At 34.4% G+C, this 16,400-nt stretch overlaps 1 protein-coding gene across 2 annotated transcripts; it reads right to left on the minus strand.

Annotated features, from left to right (window-relative positions):
* Nucleotides 1–4,022: 4,022 nt before the first annotated feature.
* LOC122266432 (E3 ubiquitin-protein ligase rfwd3.L) lies at nt 4,023–15,346 on the minus strand. 2 transcript variants are annotated; one of them, XM_043036181.2, is made up of 6 exons: nt 15,212–15,346; nt 12,047–12,290; nt 11,061–11,191; nt 8,447–8,539; nt 6,741–7,080; nt 4,023–6,005 (listed from the first exon to the last, which is right to left on the minus strand). In XM_043036181.2, the coding sequence occupies exons 2-6, from the start codon at nt 12,156–12,158 to the stop codon at nt 4,495–4,497; spliced, it is 2,187 nt and encodes a 728-aa protein (XP_042892115.2). In that variant the 5' UTR covers nt 12,159–12,290; nt 15,212–15,346; the 3' UTR covers nt 4,023–4,494. The 2 variants fall into 2 exon arrangements, with proteins under 2 accessions (XP_042892115.2, XP_086400062.1); XM_086543936.1 differs by having other exon boundaries at nt 15,101–15,323.
* Nucleotides 15,347–16,400: the final 1,054 nt, after the last annotated feature.

A 16,400-nucleotide genomic window follows, 5' to 3' on the forward strand; every position in this document is an offset into this window, starting at 1 on the left:
ATAATGTAAAGTTTATATATTCATTATAATATAAAATAATATATTATATATAAATATATATATAATAATTTTATATATGTATAATATGTATATTATATATTTTTTTTTTTTATTTTATATATATATATTATATAAAAAAATATATATAAAATATAATTGTATATATATATATAATATATGTATACATATAAGTATTTATATAATATATTTTATTATATATATATATATATATATAAAAGTATATAAGTATACATTTATGTATACATATATGAATACATATATGTATACATATATGAATACATAAAATTATATATATGTTAATAATAGTATTATATGTACATTATGTATATATGTATATATTATAACTTATGTATATATATATATTTTATGTATGTATATAATATGTATATAATATAATATGTTTAAAATAAAGTTAAAAAAAAAAAAGTTTATATATATATATATATATATAATATATATATATATATAGGGATAAAAATAGTATATATATATATATATTATATAATATATATTATATATATTTTTTAAGTATGTAATAGTTATTTATGTAATAAATATATTAATATTTAATATATATATATATATATATATATATATATATGTTTTGAGTGGGGTGTGTATAATATATGTTATATAATATATATTTTTATAAATATATATAAAATAATATAATATATATATTTATATATATATGTATTGTATATATATATTATAATAATATGTACTGTTTTATATGTATTTATATTACTGTATATATATGTAATAATGTGTATATGTATATTTTATGTTATATATATATAATATATTTATATATTTATATTAAATATTATAAAAATAAAGATATGTTATTTTATATTACTGAAATTATGTGTGTTGTGGTATATTTATTTATTATATTTAAAATATATATATATAATATTATATATATATATATATATATTTTATATATGTGTGGTGTGTGTGTGTGTGGGTGTATAAATATATAATTATATATATATCTAAAAAAATATATATATATTATATAAAAATATATATTATATATTTTTATATAGAATATATATATATTTTATATATATGAAATTAAAATATTATAAAATATATTTATATATAATTTATTATATATATAAATAATATATAATAAATATATATATATATATATCTATATATATATATATATATAATATATATATATATTGTGTGTATATATATTTATATATATATATTTTTATATAATATATAAATAAATACATATATATATGTATATATATATAAATATATATATATATAGATTATAATTTATATATATAAATATATATATAGATATCTGTATAACTAGTATATCTATCTATATATAATATATATATATATATATCTACTTATATATAAATAAAAATAACTCTATAAATAAATATGAGTGTGTATATATATGTATATATGTAAGTCAAGTATATCTATAAATCAATATATAAACTATATATATAATCAAACTATAATATAAATAACTGGATAAATATCTGTGTAACTAACACGTCCCTATATGTATATCATCTATATATATGAATATAAATATGTACTGTCAATATTTGTGTGCGTGTATATGTAAATATATCAATAAATCATCTCTCTATCTATTCTATATAAAATATATATAATATATTTATAAATATATCAAATCTGTTATATTTCTATATAAAATATCTATATATATATAAATATATATCTCACACTAAATTATATATAAATCAAATCATAATCAAAATATAATCAATATTAATCTAAAAATAATCTAAATATCACATATCCTAAATATCGTAACTATATAGATATAACTCTCTAACTATATCATATCACTATCCAAATAACAATATATATCACCATTAAACAAAATCTCGACAATATCAATCACATCTCTCATCAAACGTATATCTATAAATATCTATTATCTCTCACTATAGATCAATATCAATATCAAAATATCGTCTATACTATACTATCTCTATTCTCTATCTATAAACAATCAATCTAAATAATAAATAAATATACTAACATCTACACACTATATCATATGCTCAACTATAGTCACTATATACTATATCAAAAAATCATACTCTCGCTCACAGTCACTAAAACTAATCAATATCGTCTCTCAATAAATCACCCACCTAAAAACAATAATATCCTAAACTAGAATATCTGACCTATATCTATAATCAATCACGAAACTCACAAAAATAGATATCCACCACAACCATAAATCACTCTAACACACTCTCTCCACACATTCCCACTTAGCACCACTAACTCATCAACATCCTATCACAAACACCTATATCTCTCACACTCAATCCACCTCATTAAAACAATAACTAATGCATCACACAATCACTCACTCTAATCACTTCAATCTCTTTATCTACAACTCTAACACACACTAACTCATCACTCTCACCCCCCACACGGACATCAAAATCACACACAACACAAACTCACATTCACTCTATCACACACAATCACACACACGTCAATCACTCACTCTCACAAAACTCAATCCTCACCTCAACACACATCTATCTACCTCACACACACATCACTTCACACACAAAATCTCCACTATCACTACCTCATATACATTATCTATCTACTATCAACACTTCACAATAATATCCATAATATATAAATCACCAAACACACACAAAGCACACAACTCTCACACACACACAACAACTAACAAACACGGCACTCAATAACCACACACACACTTCTATCACTCAAACAACACTCACTACACACTCACTCTCACTCTCACACACAATAAAAACTAAACATCACTCCCTCACAAAAAAACACACACTCTAAATCAATCTACAACACAATCCTCAATAACTCTCAAAACTAACACTCATCAAAATAAATCTTATATCTATCAAACTCTCATGACACACTTCAATCTATACACTATAAATCATCCAAAAAAAATTAATTCAACCAAGATCAATCTAACTCACACTGAACCAGTACATCACACTCTCACACACACATACACACACTCTCACTCTCTCACACTCCACACACTATCACACCCCTCACACACACACACAAGATCTTTCAAAAGGCACAGACCCACACTCACTCTCTCACACTCACACTACACTCACCACATCCCACACCCTCAATAATTAACTTATATCACGCTAGTAACCATAGCCAATATCTCACTGTAACTCTGTCATTCCGACCCACATCCTCACTCACTCTTCTCACTATCTCTATCACACACACCACTCAATCTCTCAGTCTCACACACACAAGGTACTCTGACCACATTCACATATACATGCCCACTCTTACACTGACAAATACAACCAGTATCCCTGTACAAGACACAGAAACATATCTCTGACTCACACACTCCACACACTCCTCAACACGGTATCTCTTTATAACAGACAGACAAACCTACAAACTCTCAGTATCACTCTCACACACACCACATACAACCACACTAACAACACTCACACCCACACTCACCCACACACAACAACACACAACATCTATTTGCTCCACTACCCACGCCTTGTTGATGCTAAATCCCTGAACGTCATGACGCCTGTTATCAGGCCAGAGCTCCTGCATCATGTATGACGAAAATACACGTCACCTGTCATTAACGAATTAAAAGAAATATACACATAAGAAAATGCTGAAAGACTTGGTAAGGATTTTGTGCCCTCACCCAATGCAGTCATATAATAAGGAATCTCATTATTGAATTTACTTATTCACATTTGTTGTCGAGTCTAGCCCTTACCCAGCAAGTGATCACTGGCATGTTTTTAATCTTCTTACTTGTCAGTAAGTACAAAAGTTTAATTGTGATTTCTATCACACAATGTATTATTCTTTGCATCTTTTGAAGATGTATAATTTATATAAGAAGTATGAAAGCTAACTGTGGAATTGTCATCTAAGTAACAGTACCACCATCAGAAAAAAAAAGCTTCTATCCTGTGATTTTTATTATATTAAAAGTGCAATACAAAAGTAAAAGGATTTTGAACTTATTTTGTACAGTATTTTTGAAGAATACATAAAGTATATATATATATATATGGCAATATGAACAAATCAGCAAGAAAATGCTACCCATAAAATACACCTCTTTATGATGTGATTTGACAGGTACCTAAAATATTTGGAAAATATCAGTACAATGTTATGTAAAAATATAATACACATGTACAACACCTAAGAGGGAAAGCAATTAGATCCCCCTATCTATGTGCATACCATCTTCATCTGTCTTTGTAAGACAATTTTCCATTTCATGAAATACACCATACACACCTTCAAGAACATCAATCATGAATGTATAAGACAGAAGTTGAGAACCACACAGATATGTGCCATCTGCAATAATCAAACTATCACCTCTCAACAGCACAAGCAGAAAAATTGGAAGACTTCTTTAGCCCTTTATAGAACGTCTACCCATTTATAAAACTTCACAAATTTGTCTGTTAACAATGCCAAAAACGAGTTTTGGTTACTATTTATTGCTTGAATGTCAATTACATTTTCTGCACCCTTGAGTTGTTGTATACAGGATACAGAAGAAAGATCCCATATACAAGTACTCTGTGTTGACTCATCACTTGCACAAACAAGGACACTACCGTCCTGCATTGGATTGCTTAAGATGACTGAACGAGACAAGACTTTCTGAGTGGTTCCTCCCTTAAAAGTGTGGATGATGTTTCCCGTGACCAGCCTAGTCCTATTTGGATCATCAGAGGCAACATTTACGGATTGTAGCTCACACACCATATGCCTGGCGTGAGGATATCGCTGACTTGGTCTACAAGAGATTAATATGTGGCGATTTTGATTTTCAAAAGAAACAGAGGTGAATGGACCCTCAAATGGCAAGACATGGTCTACAATGCTGTCATTCTTGAATTCCACAAACGACACTGACTGGAGACGTGCTACCAAAAGTCCTCCATTGCTGAAACTAGCACTTGCTTTGAAAGGAATGTAACACATGGATACCACTGGACCAGACCCTGATATCTTGGTGACACTTTTTGGTCCACTTGTGTTGGAAATTTCATACTGTATCACAGATCCTGTTGCAGTGCCAACAAAGAACTGATTAACTTCATCTGCATTCCAACAACAACTCCAAAGAGGTGCATCAGCAGTATATGATCCCACTGTTGTATTGTTACAGATATTGGTTATTTTCACAAGCTTATCCATAGCCACAGACAAAAGCAAATCATTCTTAGTTGGGTTGAAAGCTAGATCTCTGATCTGCTTTTGATGAATTGGAACATATCTCTCAGATTTCATGTCTAATACATTGATCTTTTTAACACCACAACCAGGAAACATTGCAACCTGACTTGGTAAAGATACGACCATCATGCCGAGCCACTCATTATAGGCCATAACCCTGCATCCTCCATCTTTGATCATTTCTAGAGTAAAATTCATCACAAGTCTAAATTTACTCTTGGTCCCATTACTTCCAACCTGAGACAGACCGATGCTCTGTGAACTGCTGATGCTGCTCCCTGCAACTGAGTTTTTCATCATCCTCAACTCTTCTTGGAGTTTAACAACTAACTGTGTTTTAAGCTCATATTTCAGCTTTATTTGTGCATGTTCCAATTCTAATTTTCTCTTTGATTCTCTTTCTTTTTCCAGTTCCTTCACAACCCTGTCTTTTTCGGAAGTGTCCAAAACCTTGAGTGATTTCGCATAGAGTACTCTAATATCCATTTTTCTGGCTTTGGCATTGCACTGGGGACACTTGCTACCTTGGCCTTTCAGCCAATGCTCAATACATGAAAACCCAAACATATGGCCACACTTTAGAGAAGCCAGACGATGATTTCCAGAATTTGCCCACGGCTCAAAGCATATGGAGCAGATCTGACCCTCATCATCTGACTCTGGCGAGGGTGGTACTGGTGGAGGACCTGCAGGAATTGAAATCAGTTTAATAAACACACAAAGTACTAGAGATATGATGATAACCATACATGCTAGTCTTACTGTCTGTCTGTGAAAAACATTAAGTTAGAGAGAGAGAGAGAGAGAGAGAGAGAGAGAGAGAGAGAGAGAGAGAGAGAGAGAGAGAGAGAGAGAGAGAGAGAGAGAGAAGAGAGAGAGAGAGAGAGAGAGAGAGAGAGAGAGAGAGAGAGAGAGAGAGAGAGAGAGAGAGAGAGAGAGAGAGAGAGAGAGAGAGAGAGAGAGAGAGAGAGAGAGAGAGAGAGAGAGAGAGAGAGAGTGTGTGTGTGTGTGTGTGTGTGTGTGTGTGTGTGTGTGTGTGTGTGTGTGTGTGTGTGTGTGTGTGTGTGTGTGTGTGTGTGTGTGTGTGTGTGTGTGTGTGCGCGCATACTTGTGTGGATGTGGGTGTGCTTGCATTTCTATAATCTATTCTTTTAACACTAAGCTGGAAGTAACTTTCTAGTCTTTCTGACACTCTCAAGTGTTTAACCCATTCACGCCAGGGCCATTCCGGCTTTGCACGGTCGCTATAGCAAGGTTTTCGAACGCATCATCCGAACGCTTCGAGATTCTCGGGCGCACGGGCCGCGAGCCTGGGCCTTGGCCAGATATCTCGGCGGCGGCGTCGGACGCGAAAACCACAAAACGTGTCAGCACGTCATCCGGCGTGAGTGGGTTAAGCATGCAAATGTTCAAAAATTTACCTGTGGTTGTCTTCTTAGGTGTGACTTCACTGGAAGGTCGTGGTCTGGGATTAGTCTGCTCCTCTGCAACCACTTGCTCTGGATCTGGTGCCTGTCTCAACTCTGATGCTTGTGCTGCCTCGGGTATTTGTGCTATTTCAGGTGCTTGTGCGGCTTCTGGTGCCTGTGCTGTCTCGGGTGCCTGTGCTGCCTCAGGTGTCTGTTCCTGGACAACTTCTTGTTCAGCTTGGATTGCTTGTTCTGATTGACCTTGCCCAGCCTCTGCTTCAAAAGCTTGAGTATCATCATCACTGGTCCTAACAGTAGCAGAGATCACCTGGCCACTTGTTCTCTCTGGCTCCTGTGGGGGGGGGGATACAAAAAATATCAGACGATGAATCTTACTGGAGAAGGAGGAGGAGGAGAGAATGGAGGGGTAGGGGGTGAGGAGGAGAAGGTGGGGAGGAGGAGGAGGAGGAGGAGGAGGAGGAGGAGGATGAAGAGGAGGAGAAGGAGGAGGAGGAGGATGAAGAGGAGAAGGAGAGGGAGACGGAGAAGGAGAAAGAGAAGGAGGAGGATGAAGAGGAGAAGGAGAAGGAGAAGGAGAAGGAGTAGGAGAAGGAGAAGGAGAAGGAGAAGGAGAAGGAGAAGGAGAAGGAGAAGGAGAAGGAGAAGGAGAAGGAGAAGGAGAAGAAGGAGAAGGAGAAGGAGAAGGAGAAGGAGAAGGAGAAGGAGAAGGAGAAGGAGAAGGAGAAGGAGAAGGAGAAGGAGAAGGAGAAGGAGAAGGAGAAGGAGAAGGAGAAGGAGAAGGAGAAGGAGAAGGAGAAGGAGAAGAAGAGGGAGAAGGAGAAGGAGAAGGAGAGAAGGAGAAGGAGAAGAGAAGGAGAAGGAGAAGGAAAGGGAAAGAGAGAAAAGAAGAGAAGGAGAAGAAGAAGGGAAGAGAAGGAAAGAAGAAGAGAAGGAAGAAGAGAAGAAGAAGAAGAAGAAGAAGAAGAAGAAGAAGAAGAAGAAGAAGAAGAAGAAGAAGAAGAAGAAGAAGAAGAAGAAGAAGAAGAAGAAGTAGAAGAAGAAGGAGGCGGCTGGAAGAGGAGGAAGAGGAAAAGGAAGAGGAGGCTGGGGGATGATGATGATGATGATGATAATAAAAAAAATCAAATTTGATAATGATAAATGTAATAACAAAGTACATAAAAATTAGAAATATTTTTTTTTACCGGGATAACATAATTACAAGTATAAAATAAAAAATCAATTACATACTGTTTATAATAAAATAATGGAAATGTATAAAAATATATAAATGGAAGGTGTTGATAGAAATTTCACATGGAATGGAATTGGGTAATTATCAGGTCTAGGGTCAGACCAACGGATGGCATGTGTCCCTATATCACAATTCCTAAGAAATCACTGAAGAAAAAAAAGGAAAAACATGTGACAAATGTAGAAAAAAGGTTTAAATGACAATAAATACCTCGTAACTGACACATTCTTCTTATATCTATGTAATGCTGACCAAAATATAATCAAAATGCATCAGTTACACCTCCTGCACTGCGAAGTTCCTCATTTTCATTTCTACCCTTTTCATCCCATGAAACCGTAAAAAAACTTTAGATACAATTTAAGGACATTAAAACTTTCCAGGCACACCCAACTTGTAAGGCACCTAAATAATTATCACAGGTAAACAATTTATCACATTAGTTACTATGGTTATATAATACCTCATCTGAATCCTCCATTATCTCTACTGAAGGCTCTCTCCTTATTCTTCCCGTCTGTCTCTGGCTTCCAATAATGGGGCTTCCAGGATCAACCTGTTAAGAAAGGCTCTTTTACACACACACACAAAAAAAAAAAAGAAAGGAAGAAAGAAAAATTTTCAATGTGTTGGCAATGGTCTCCTAAAATATTTTTGATAAGTCTTTTTTTTTTATAACCTTACACTCTTCTCTACAGTTCCCATTATTCACATGTGTAAGAATAATTTCATATCTCTTGGTATTTCCTAAATCATATGTGGTTGCAATAATGCCTAGGGGTAATTTTGTTATCACAACAGGATGTAACTATTGGATTTAGACTGAAACCTGACAGGTAGAGTTCATAATCATGCTCCAAAGTTGACAAAAATAAAAATGAAGACATAAATCCTAACAATGAGTGATGAATGCATTTTTGAAAAGTTGCAGCATTCCACTTTTCTCCCCTTAGACACTGCATTGAAACTTCATGGGGATAATCCTATTAATGAACATAATTCTTATAAATAAAAAGTTGGCCTGAAGACAAGACATTTTATTATATTTCACATACATCCATTTTGTTAACTACAGCATAACTGTATAAAATTTGATCTTGCACAGTTATCAGCAAAATTATCTTCTGAAATCACTAACAATAGATTTCACTGAGTTTAAGAGAAATAATAATTTTAAAATATGAAATGAAGACTAGAAAAATGAAAGTAAATATCAAACTACTTAAAAAAGTATACATATCACGACAAAATGATCACACGATGCAGAAAAATAGAGAGTAAAAGGAATAATAAGAAAACCATTTACTAATTTATTAGACCTTAATATTTTTATTTACAGCATGAGTTCCTTAATGAAGAGACAGTAGCAACATATTCAAAGCTCAGGGTATCAGGCTTTCACATTAAAATAGAAAAAAGGTTGAAGGACTCACATTTAACATTTCTTTTTGAGAGGTATTAACCCGTTCCCGACGGGGCCAATCCAGCTTAAATAGACCAAAATTCCGGGACTCTTGAACGCATAAGCCTAACGCGTCGGGATTCTCGGCCGCACTGGCTCCTCCCGCGCGCCGGGCTGGACAAAACAACGCGTCCCCGTCGTGTAGCCCAAAAACCACTAGACGGGTTAATAGCCCAGCTCCTGTCTGACTATACTTTTGCATGACTTACCCTGGCTTCAACTGAATGCTTTATTTTACCTCATAATAAAATTATTTTATAATACTGGGTGAAGCCTAATTTCTCATGTGCAATATAAGATTTATGATGTTGAGGAGACATCATCCACAGTAATAATAATTATGATCTTAATCTATCTTCCTTACTGAATTTGACATGCCCTTATGGTCTGACTTCAATGATTCTCAAAAGAGAATAAATCTTTAGGGGGTATACGACACCAGGGGTCCTCTTACAACACTGCTTGGAGTAATGTGTTGAAACTTTGCAGGTATATAGCTATCAATGCTGCTTACTTTTTGTGTGAAACAGACTGATGTATGTATACTTTTATGCATACATATACGCACACATGTACGTATAAAGGCAGTGACAACCTAAATGAAAACTACTCCATTAACCCACTCACGACGGGGGCATTCCAGCCTTTCATGTTACAATGCCAGGGCTCTCGAACGCATAGGCCTATATCAGTTAAATAAATGACGCCGTATGGCGTCACCCAGCGAAAGGGCCTAGAATGCACGGTACAGTAGTGTACCACCCGTCCAACTAACATTTATTTTTTGGCTATGAATAGTTATTTGATATGCCTACAGTCCTGTGCAAAGTATTTTTGAATTTTCTCAAATATAATACTGTAACTTTATTTTGTTATGCACATCAAACATTGTGTAAAATCATATTTTTCATCACATTTTCCTCTTATTATTCCAAACTCCTTTAACTTATCTGCAAAATCTAAACATAGATCTTTAGCTATATTAACCCTCTCTGGACAGGTGGCACACCACGGGTACCACGCATTCAAGGCCCATTTGCAGGATGCCGTCATACGGCATCAATCATTTAATTGATTTAGGCCTATGCGTTCGAGAGCCCCAGCATTGCAACTTGCAAGGCTGGAATGCCCCCGGCATGAATGGGTTAAAGCAATATTCCACGGCTATTTTTGGTTTCCTGTGATTAAATAAACACAAAAAATTTTCACACAGAGATAAGATCAATTTCCAAGTAGAATGTCCATTATTTGCCTTATGTTCTCACCAATTAAATCCACGCTAGCCATTAAAATCCAAAGACTAAAGACACGGGAGGGGGGGGAGTATCATCCCCACAATCCTAATTTCTGCCTTCTGAGGGTGAACTTTGCATCAAGCCTGTCACAGCACCCTATATGCTTCAATTATTTTCCCTTTCCCTGGGTAAAGGAGCATCAATTTAGTTGACCCCCCAGTTCAATATAGGACAGGAAAAAAAGTTACAATATGATAACAGGTTCACCTCCACAAGTTACAATATGATAATAGGTTCACCTCCACAAGTTACAATATAATAGGTTCACTGCCACAGGACTATAACACAGGTAAGTGACTGTATTATCAGGTCAACCTTACCTGTATATCTTCAATATTTCCTCCTCTGTTATCATCTTCATTCCGTAACTGTATACTGTCTTCTCCAGGATCTACACTTTCACTGACAGTATCTACTTGATGGTTATTACCATTTCTGTTGTTGTCACCATCTGGAAAGAATGGGAAACACACACTCATGATTCCAAAGAAATTATAAACTATAGAGTAATCAATTCTAATGAAAAATACTTACCTATAATAGAACTAAGCAAAAACAAATATAAAGAGTACTGTTTAACAAAGTAACTATTAAGACATTCACTGCTTTATGAATTAGTATCAAGAAGTGAAGGGTGAGGCACAATTATCTTTTAAAAGGATTGATATACTGATACGCCATGACCATCACATGTTGGCACTATGGTAAAGACAAACAAAATCCCATGACACATAACATATCACTTGGAAAGTAGGCCTCCCTGGTGACTTAAAAAATATGGAACCAGTCCAGGCTCCATCTTGTCATATTATAACTAGTGGAGGTATGTTAGCCTTGACCAAAGCATCAAAGATGCTGAGGTGATGGCAATTGCTTGATGATATTTTACTCTTAACAATTACCCACTAAAATAAAATACAGCTCTACTGTTAGCAATTACCAGCTAAAACAAAAAGTTAATCATAGAATAATCCTGAAGGTCAAAAGGCAAATAATAAATCTTATGTTACTTTTAAATCCATGTCATTTTAACAATATGAAAATGTGCTACATCCCAAGATATTAATTAAAAGATCTTATAAAGCATAAAACTTGATCCCTAATCCTGTAATGACTCTGTACCATAAACAAATTCAAAGTACAAGATCATGTTACATCCAATACAATTTTTTTTTAAACATATCAATTAGGCTACAAAATTTTGTCTCACTCTCAGATTGAAGCTATAAGGTCACTCAAATCCATCTAAATAAGTCTCTAAGGTCCTTAAGATGAACGATAAAACAAGAGCACTGAAGCCTCTCACCGTTATCACTAAAAATATCCTCTGACATAACAGTTGCATCGGAATCATATTCAATATCCTCCATTTCCTCTGTGTCTGAGAGAGTTTCTTCTATCTCAGAATTATCTCCCATTTCTGAAAGGTCTTCCAAAAGATCATCGGCATTATCGGCTGGTCTCCAACACTTATTCACTCACATTACGCCAACTTTCAAGGGACATTCACTTGAAATAGATACATCATCCTTGGGACGCCAACAACGTATCTGAAAGCATAAAAAGAAGCTCAACACTCTGACATCACACTTAAGCACGCAAATTAAAGTTGAAATCGCATGAAATTACCTTTATGAAATACAACCAATTAAAAATACGATTTTAGCCAATTAGGGATCAGGTAATTGTCCATCCTCTAGAAGTTTATAGATATTGCTGAACAAAGGAAAAAAAAAAGGTTCTGCTCCTCACATAGATAGTAAAATTGAAATACCTTTACTCTAGGATTCAAAAGGACTATATTGATTACTTAGTATTCCTAAATTTTAAAATGATAATCAATATCTTCAGATAATTCACTAAAATTGATACAAAGAAAGTAATTTCAATACATGTATGTGGCAGGACGGATAACATGTTAAAGGTCAATGGATCAGCTAATTTGAAAACATTACAACTAATTGCAAGAAAGATGTATATAATTTTTTTTTAAATCAAACTCTTACTTCATTCTTCAACTTCCTTCTCAATCTCTATTCTTCTTCTTGTTTTTGCTTTTTTGCTTTATATTACCTGGTATGGATCAACATGGGTAATTTGAGTATTTGTATGGGTAAATATGGCCAAACCTCATCTTAATATAATCATATTTTTTCTCACCACATATTATGAGTTTGTGAGTAATTCAACAGAATCAGTTCATCAGATATTGTGGAAACAACCCCTTACACCTATCTATCTTTTCTCCATCCAGTTAAACAGGGACTCATGGAGGAGAAACAATTATAAAGGGACAGAATTCAAGAAATATTTGCTTCAAGAAAAAAAAGTAAATGAATAAGACAATAAATTAGACAATAAATAAATAAATAAATAACATGATAAAAAAAAACACTTTTTAATCCTTCCCTGATATTTCCTGAAACTGTAAGTTGGCACACAGCCTTCAATCATACCGATACTGGTAAGGCATTGCAAGTTTGGGTAAATTTCCAGTTTCTTACTGCCATCAAATTTTGCTATTTAAATTTTTGTCTATGATTCTCTATGTATATTGAATTATGTGAATCTGATATTGTGTTTCATCGCAAATGACTATTTCTGGAACTGATAAAGTCCCAATAGTGGGGGAAGGTATGAATTGCATCAGGAAAATTATGGGGTAAAAGAGGCTTAAATGTAATTTGTGATAAAAGTATGTAAAAAACAACAACAATGTTTAAAATCAACCATGTCTGTCATTAATCAAAATCTATGAACCAAAGCACAAACATCTAAAAATCGAAGGGAACACACTTTCACCAAATCCAGTGGTAACACACCACAAAACCCAACTTTAAACCCTCCTAGCCAGGGGGCACTGCTCCCTGCACCCCAATGGTATTCATACATTGTGTTCTAACCATGTACCCCACCTATCCCTCTTGCCAGTAGCCTCTGCCCCCTGGATCCTCATGGTATTTATATAATACATCTTAACTTTATAACCCACCTATCCCCCTGACAGAGGGCCTCCTTCCTGGTACCCCAGGGAAATGGACCTCGAATAATAATGGATATTGCCTCACTGTTAATACATTTGTTTCAAACTGTAATTTGCTTTTAGAGAACCATATGCCTTTGTAAACAGAAAAGCAATGTAGCACTTTAATTTGGTTCCGCCAATTTCGTCTGACTGCTTTAACCCATTCACGCCAGGACGATTCCAGCTTTGTATGGTCGTAATGCCGGAGTTTTCAAACGCATAAGCCGCGAGCCTGGGCTGCCCACACGCTCACCCCGAGCACCAGCCTTGCCCAGATATCTCATCACCGGCGTCTGACACAAAAACCACGAAACATGTCAGCACATCATCCGGCGCGAATGGGTTAATCAAAACTGAACAATTTCAAAAATTGGGGTCTGATATTAAAATGAGACAGATACTGATGTCCTTTTTTTCCATTTTTGCCACAATATTGATTGAAGAATCCCCAATAAGCGACATATGAAAACAAAATGCTTGCCAAGGAATGACATTAAAATTTTATAGAAATGTTAAATTACTTGAAATAAAATGCACAGAATATATAATTGTGAAAGGAAAGACACTTAACTAGAATTAATGGTTTTACAATTGCGCATGAACACACAAACTACCATAGCAAAGAAATGGTCATTGTAAGCTTGACATTGCACTGTTAACATCGTGACCGACTTTATGTAACCGTATCACTTGCGCATCAAACCTGATGAATATCTTTTTTATTAATAATTTGCAGAAGTGCTTTGAATGAAAATTGTCATATAATTTTTATTCTATCGACTACAAGTAATATTTTCCTTGTATCTAATGGTTGTATGAAACCAAACCTTTACCCAGGTCTGTAACCCCCTTTATAACACAATAAATAATGTCTCTTACTGTAAATAGCTCTAAATAGCATTAGTAAAAATAGTATAGTGGAGAGGAAGAGGAGGGAGAGAGGAGAGTAGCAACCCAATCATAGATAAAATAAACTGGCAAAATATTTAAGTCACCCCTTCCATGTAAACAAACATTCCCAGGGAAAGAGGAGGGAGATCATCCATTACTAATATTCATCTTAAACAAAACGAACTGGGCCCTTGAGCAATAGCATTCTCCACAATATAAAAACACAAATATATAGTAGAATCTACAAACGTTATAGCTCTGCAAAACTTTAAACAGGATTGATCATGTTTATAAAAGTAAAAGCTTAGTTAATATATGACGCCAATTAAAATTTTCATGCTTGATCTATGATTCCCAATGGAAGGAACAGCAAGGGATATCAATACAATATAAACAAAGTAATAACAGAAATGACAATACAAATATCTAACTACAAAACTGTACCATAAACGTTTGAGGACCAAATTTATGAACTTGAAACAAACATGTATGTTATCAAACGACATGCAACTTATATCATGTTCTTCAATGCCGTTAACTAAATGAGTAACTGACCTCCTGGTCTAACAAAAAAACAGGCAAAAAAAGCCAAGGAAAGTTGCAGCTTTTAGTTGATTTAGGTTTGGTTTCTCGATTCTGTTAACTGTCGCTGCCTTCCCGCTTTTCTGTTGTTTATCTTCGTGTGTAAAGGACCGCATGGCTAAACAAGGGGCCTGTGTATAAAGCTTATGTAACATTATGATTCTTACTTTTTACGGCATAATTCACTTTGATATATAGCCATATACATACGAATATTTAGAGTATGGTATCATTTGACAAAAGGCTAAATTTGGAGTAATGTTATAACCTGAAATGAACTATTAAGAAATTGTACTTCGGTGGAATACATCGCCATTAGCTACTTAAAAATTTCGATTGCCGATTGCCCGTTTTGTATTGACATGTTAATTCTAACATCTTTGCATTTGTTATTCTAGTGTTCTAGTACTTTTTCAAATGTCTATTTAAAAGAGATTTGCGCGACATTCTGATTTTTCTACCATCTTCGAGAAACGTTATATTTCTCACACGAATACAGCGTGAAAAAGGTTATATCTTATCTTCCACAGTTAATCAGTTAATCCGTGTTAGCGAAAAAAAAGTAGAGCACCAATGCATAGTCACAAATTGCTACTGGCTAATATCTTTACATCCCCATCGTTAGATTCTGACACTTTCCTGTTTCAAAACCAAGGCATTTCCATACTCACGAATAGTTTCATTTCTTAAAGAATACCACTTCAGAATGTACTTTTTAACTTGGATTTCCTTGCCCTTCTGAGATATTCTTTTGTCCTTGTAATGTCTTAGGTATCTCTCTTTTATATCCCAGATCTAAGATTAATTAATATCCCTCTCATCCAGATCAACAGCCAAGGTATGGACGTTAATTAGCTGTCTTATTCTAGATCAGGATAAACTCCTTCAACAAAAATATTAATTGGTAATGTGACGAGGTTATCCGTTTCTTAAACCTGCAGTTTGAATTACTCTGAAAAGGGATTGAAATGAAATTGGACTAATCATGCCTTATACTGCATAAAAAATTACATACCTAAATTAACTTGTCCTACCTCAGACACTCTCTGAAGTGTCTTCTTTCTTCTTCGTTGAGAGTTGGTCGTGACGTGTTAGTCTCGAGCAGTCATGACCATCCATGTTCATCATCATCATCAAGATCATCAGTCATGGTGATCCTCCA

This window comes from Penaeus japonicus, unplaced genomic scaffold (assembly GCF_977035675.1).
Source record: "Penaeus japonicus unplaced genomic scaffold, GWHDUDI00000001_assembly GWHDUDI00000014, whole genome shotgun sequence".
In the NCBI taxonomy this organism is placed as follows: Eukaryota; Metazoa; Arthropoda; class Malacostraca; order Decapoda; family Penaeidae; genus Penaeus; species Penaeus japonicus.

Bases quoted from the DNA above. Each gene is read 5' to 3' on its own strand.
- LOC122266432 (XM_043036181.2), bottom strand. From the start codon at position 12,158: ATGGGAGATAATTCTGAGATAGAAGAAACTCTCTCAGACACAGAGGAA. The intron at 8,540-11,060 runs GTAAGGTTGACC...CTTTCTTAACAG, and splicing joins GAAATATTGAAGATATACAG to GTTGATCCTGGAAGCCCCAT. The intron at 6,006-6,740 runs GTAAATTTTTGA...CAATTCCTGCAG, and splicing joins ACCTAAGAAGACAACCACAG to GTCCTCCACCAGTACCACCC.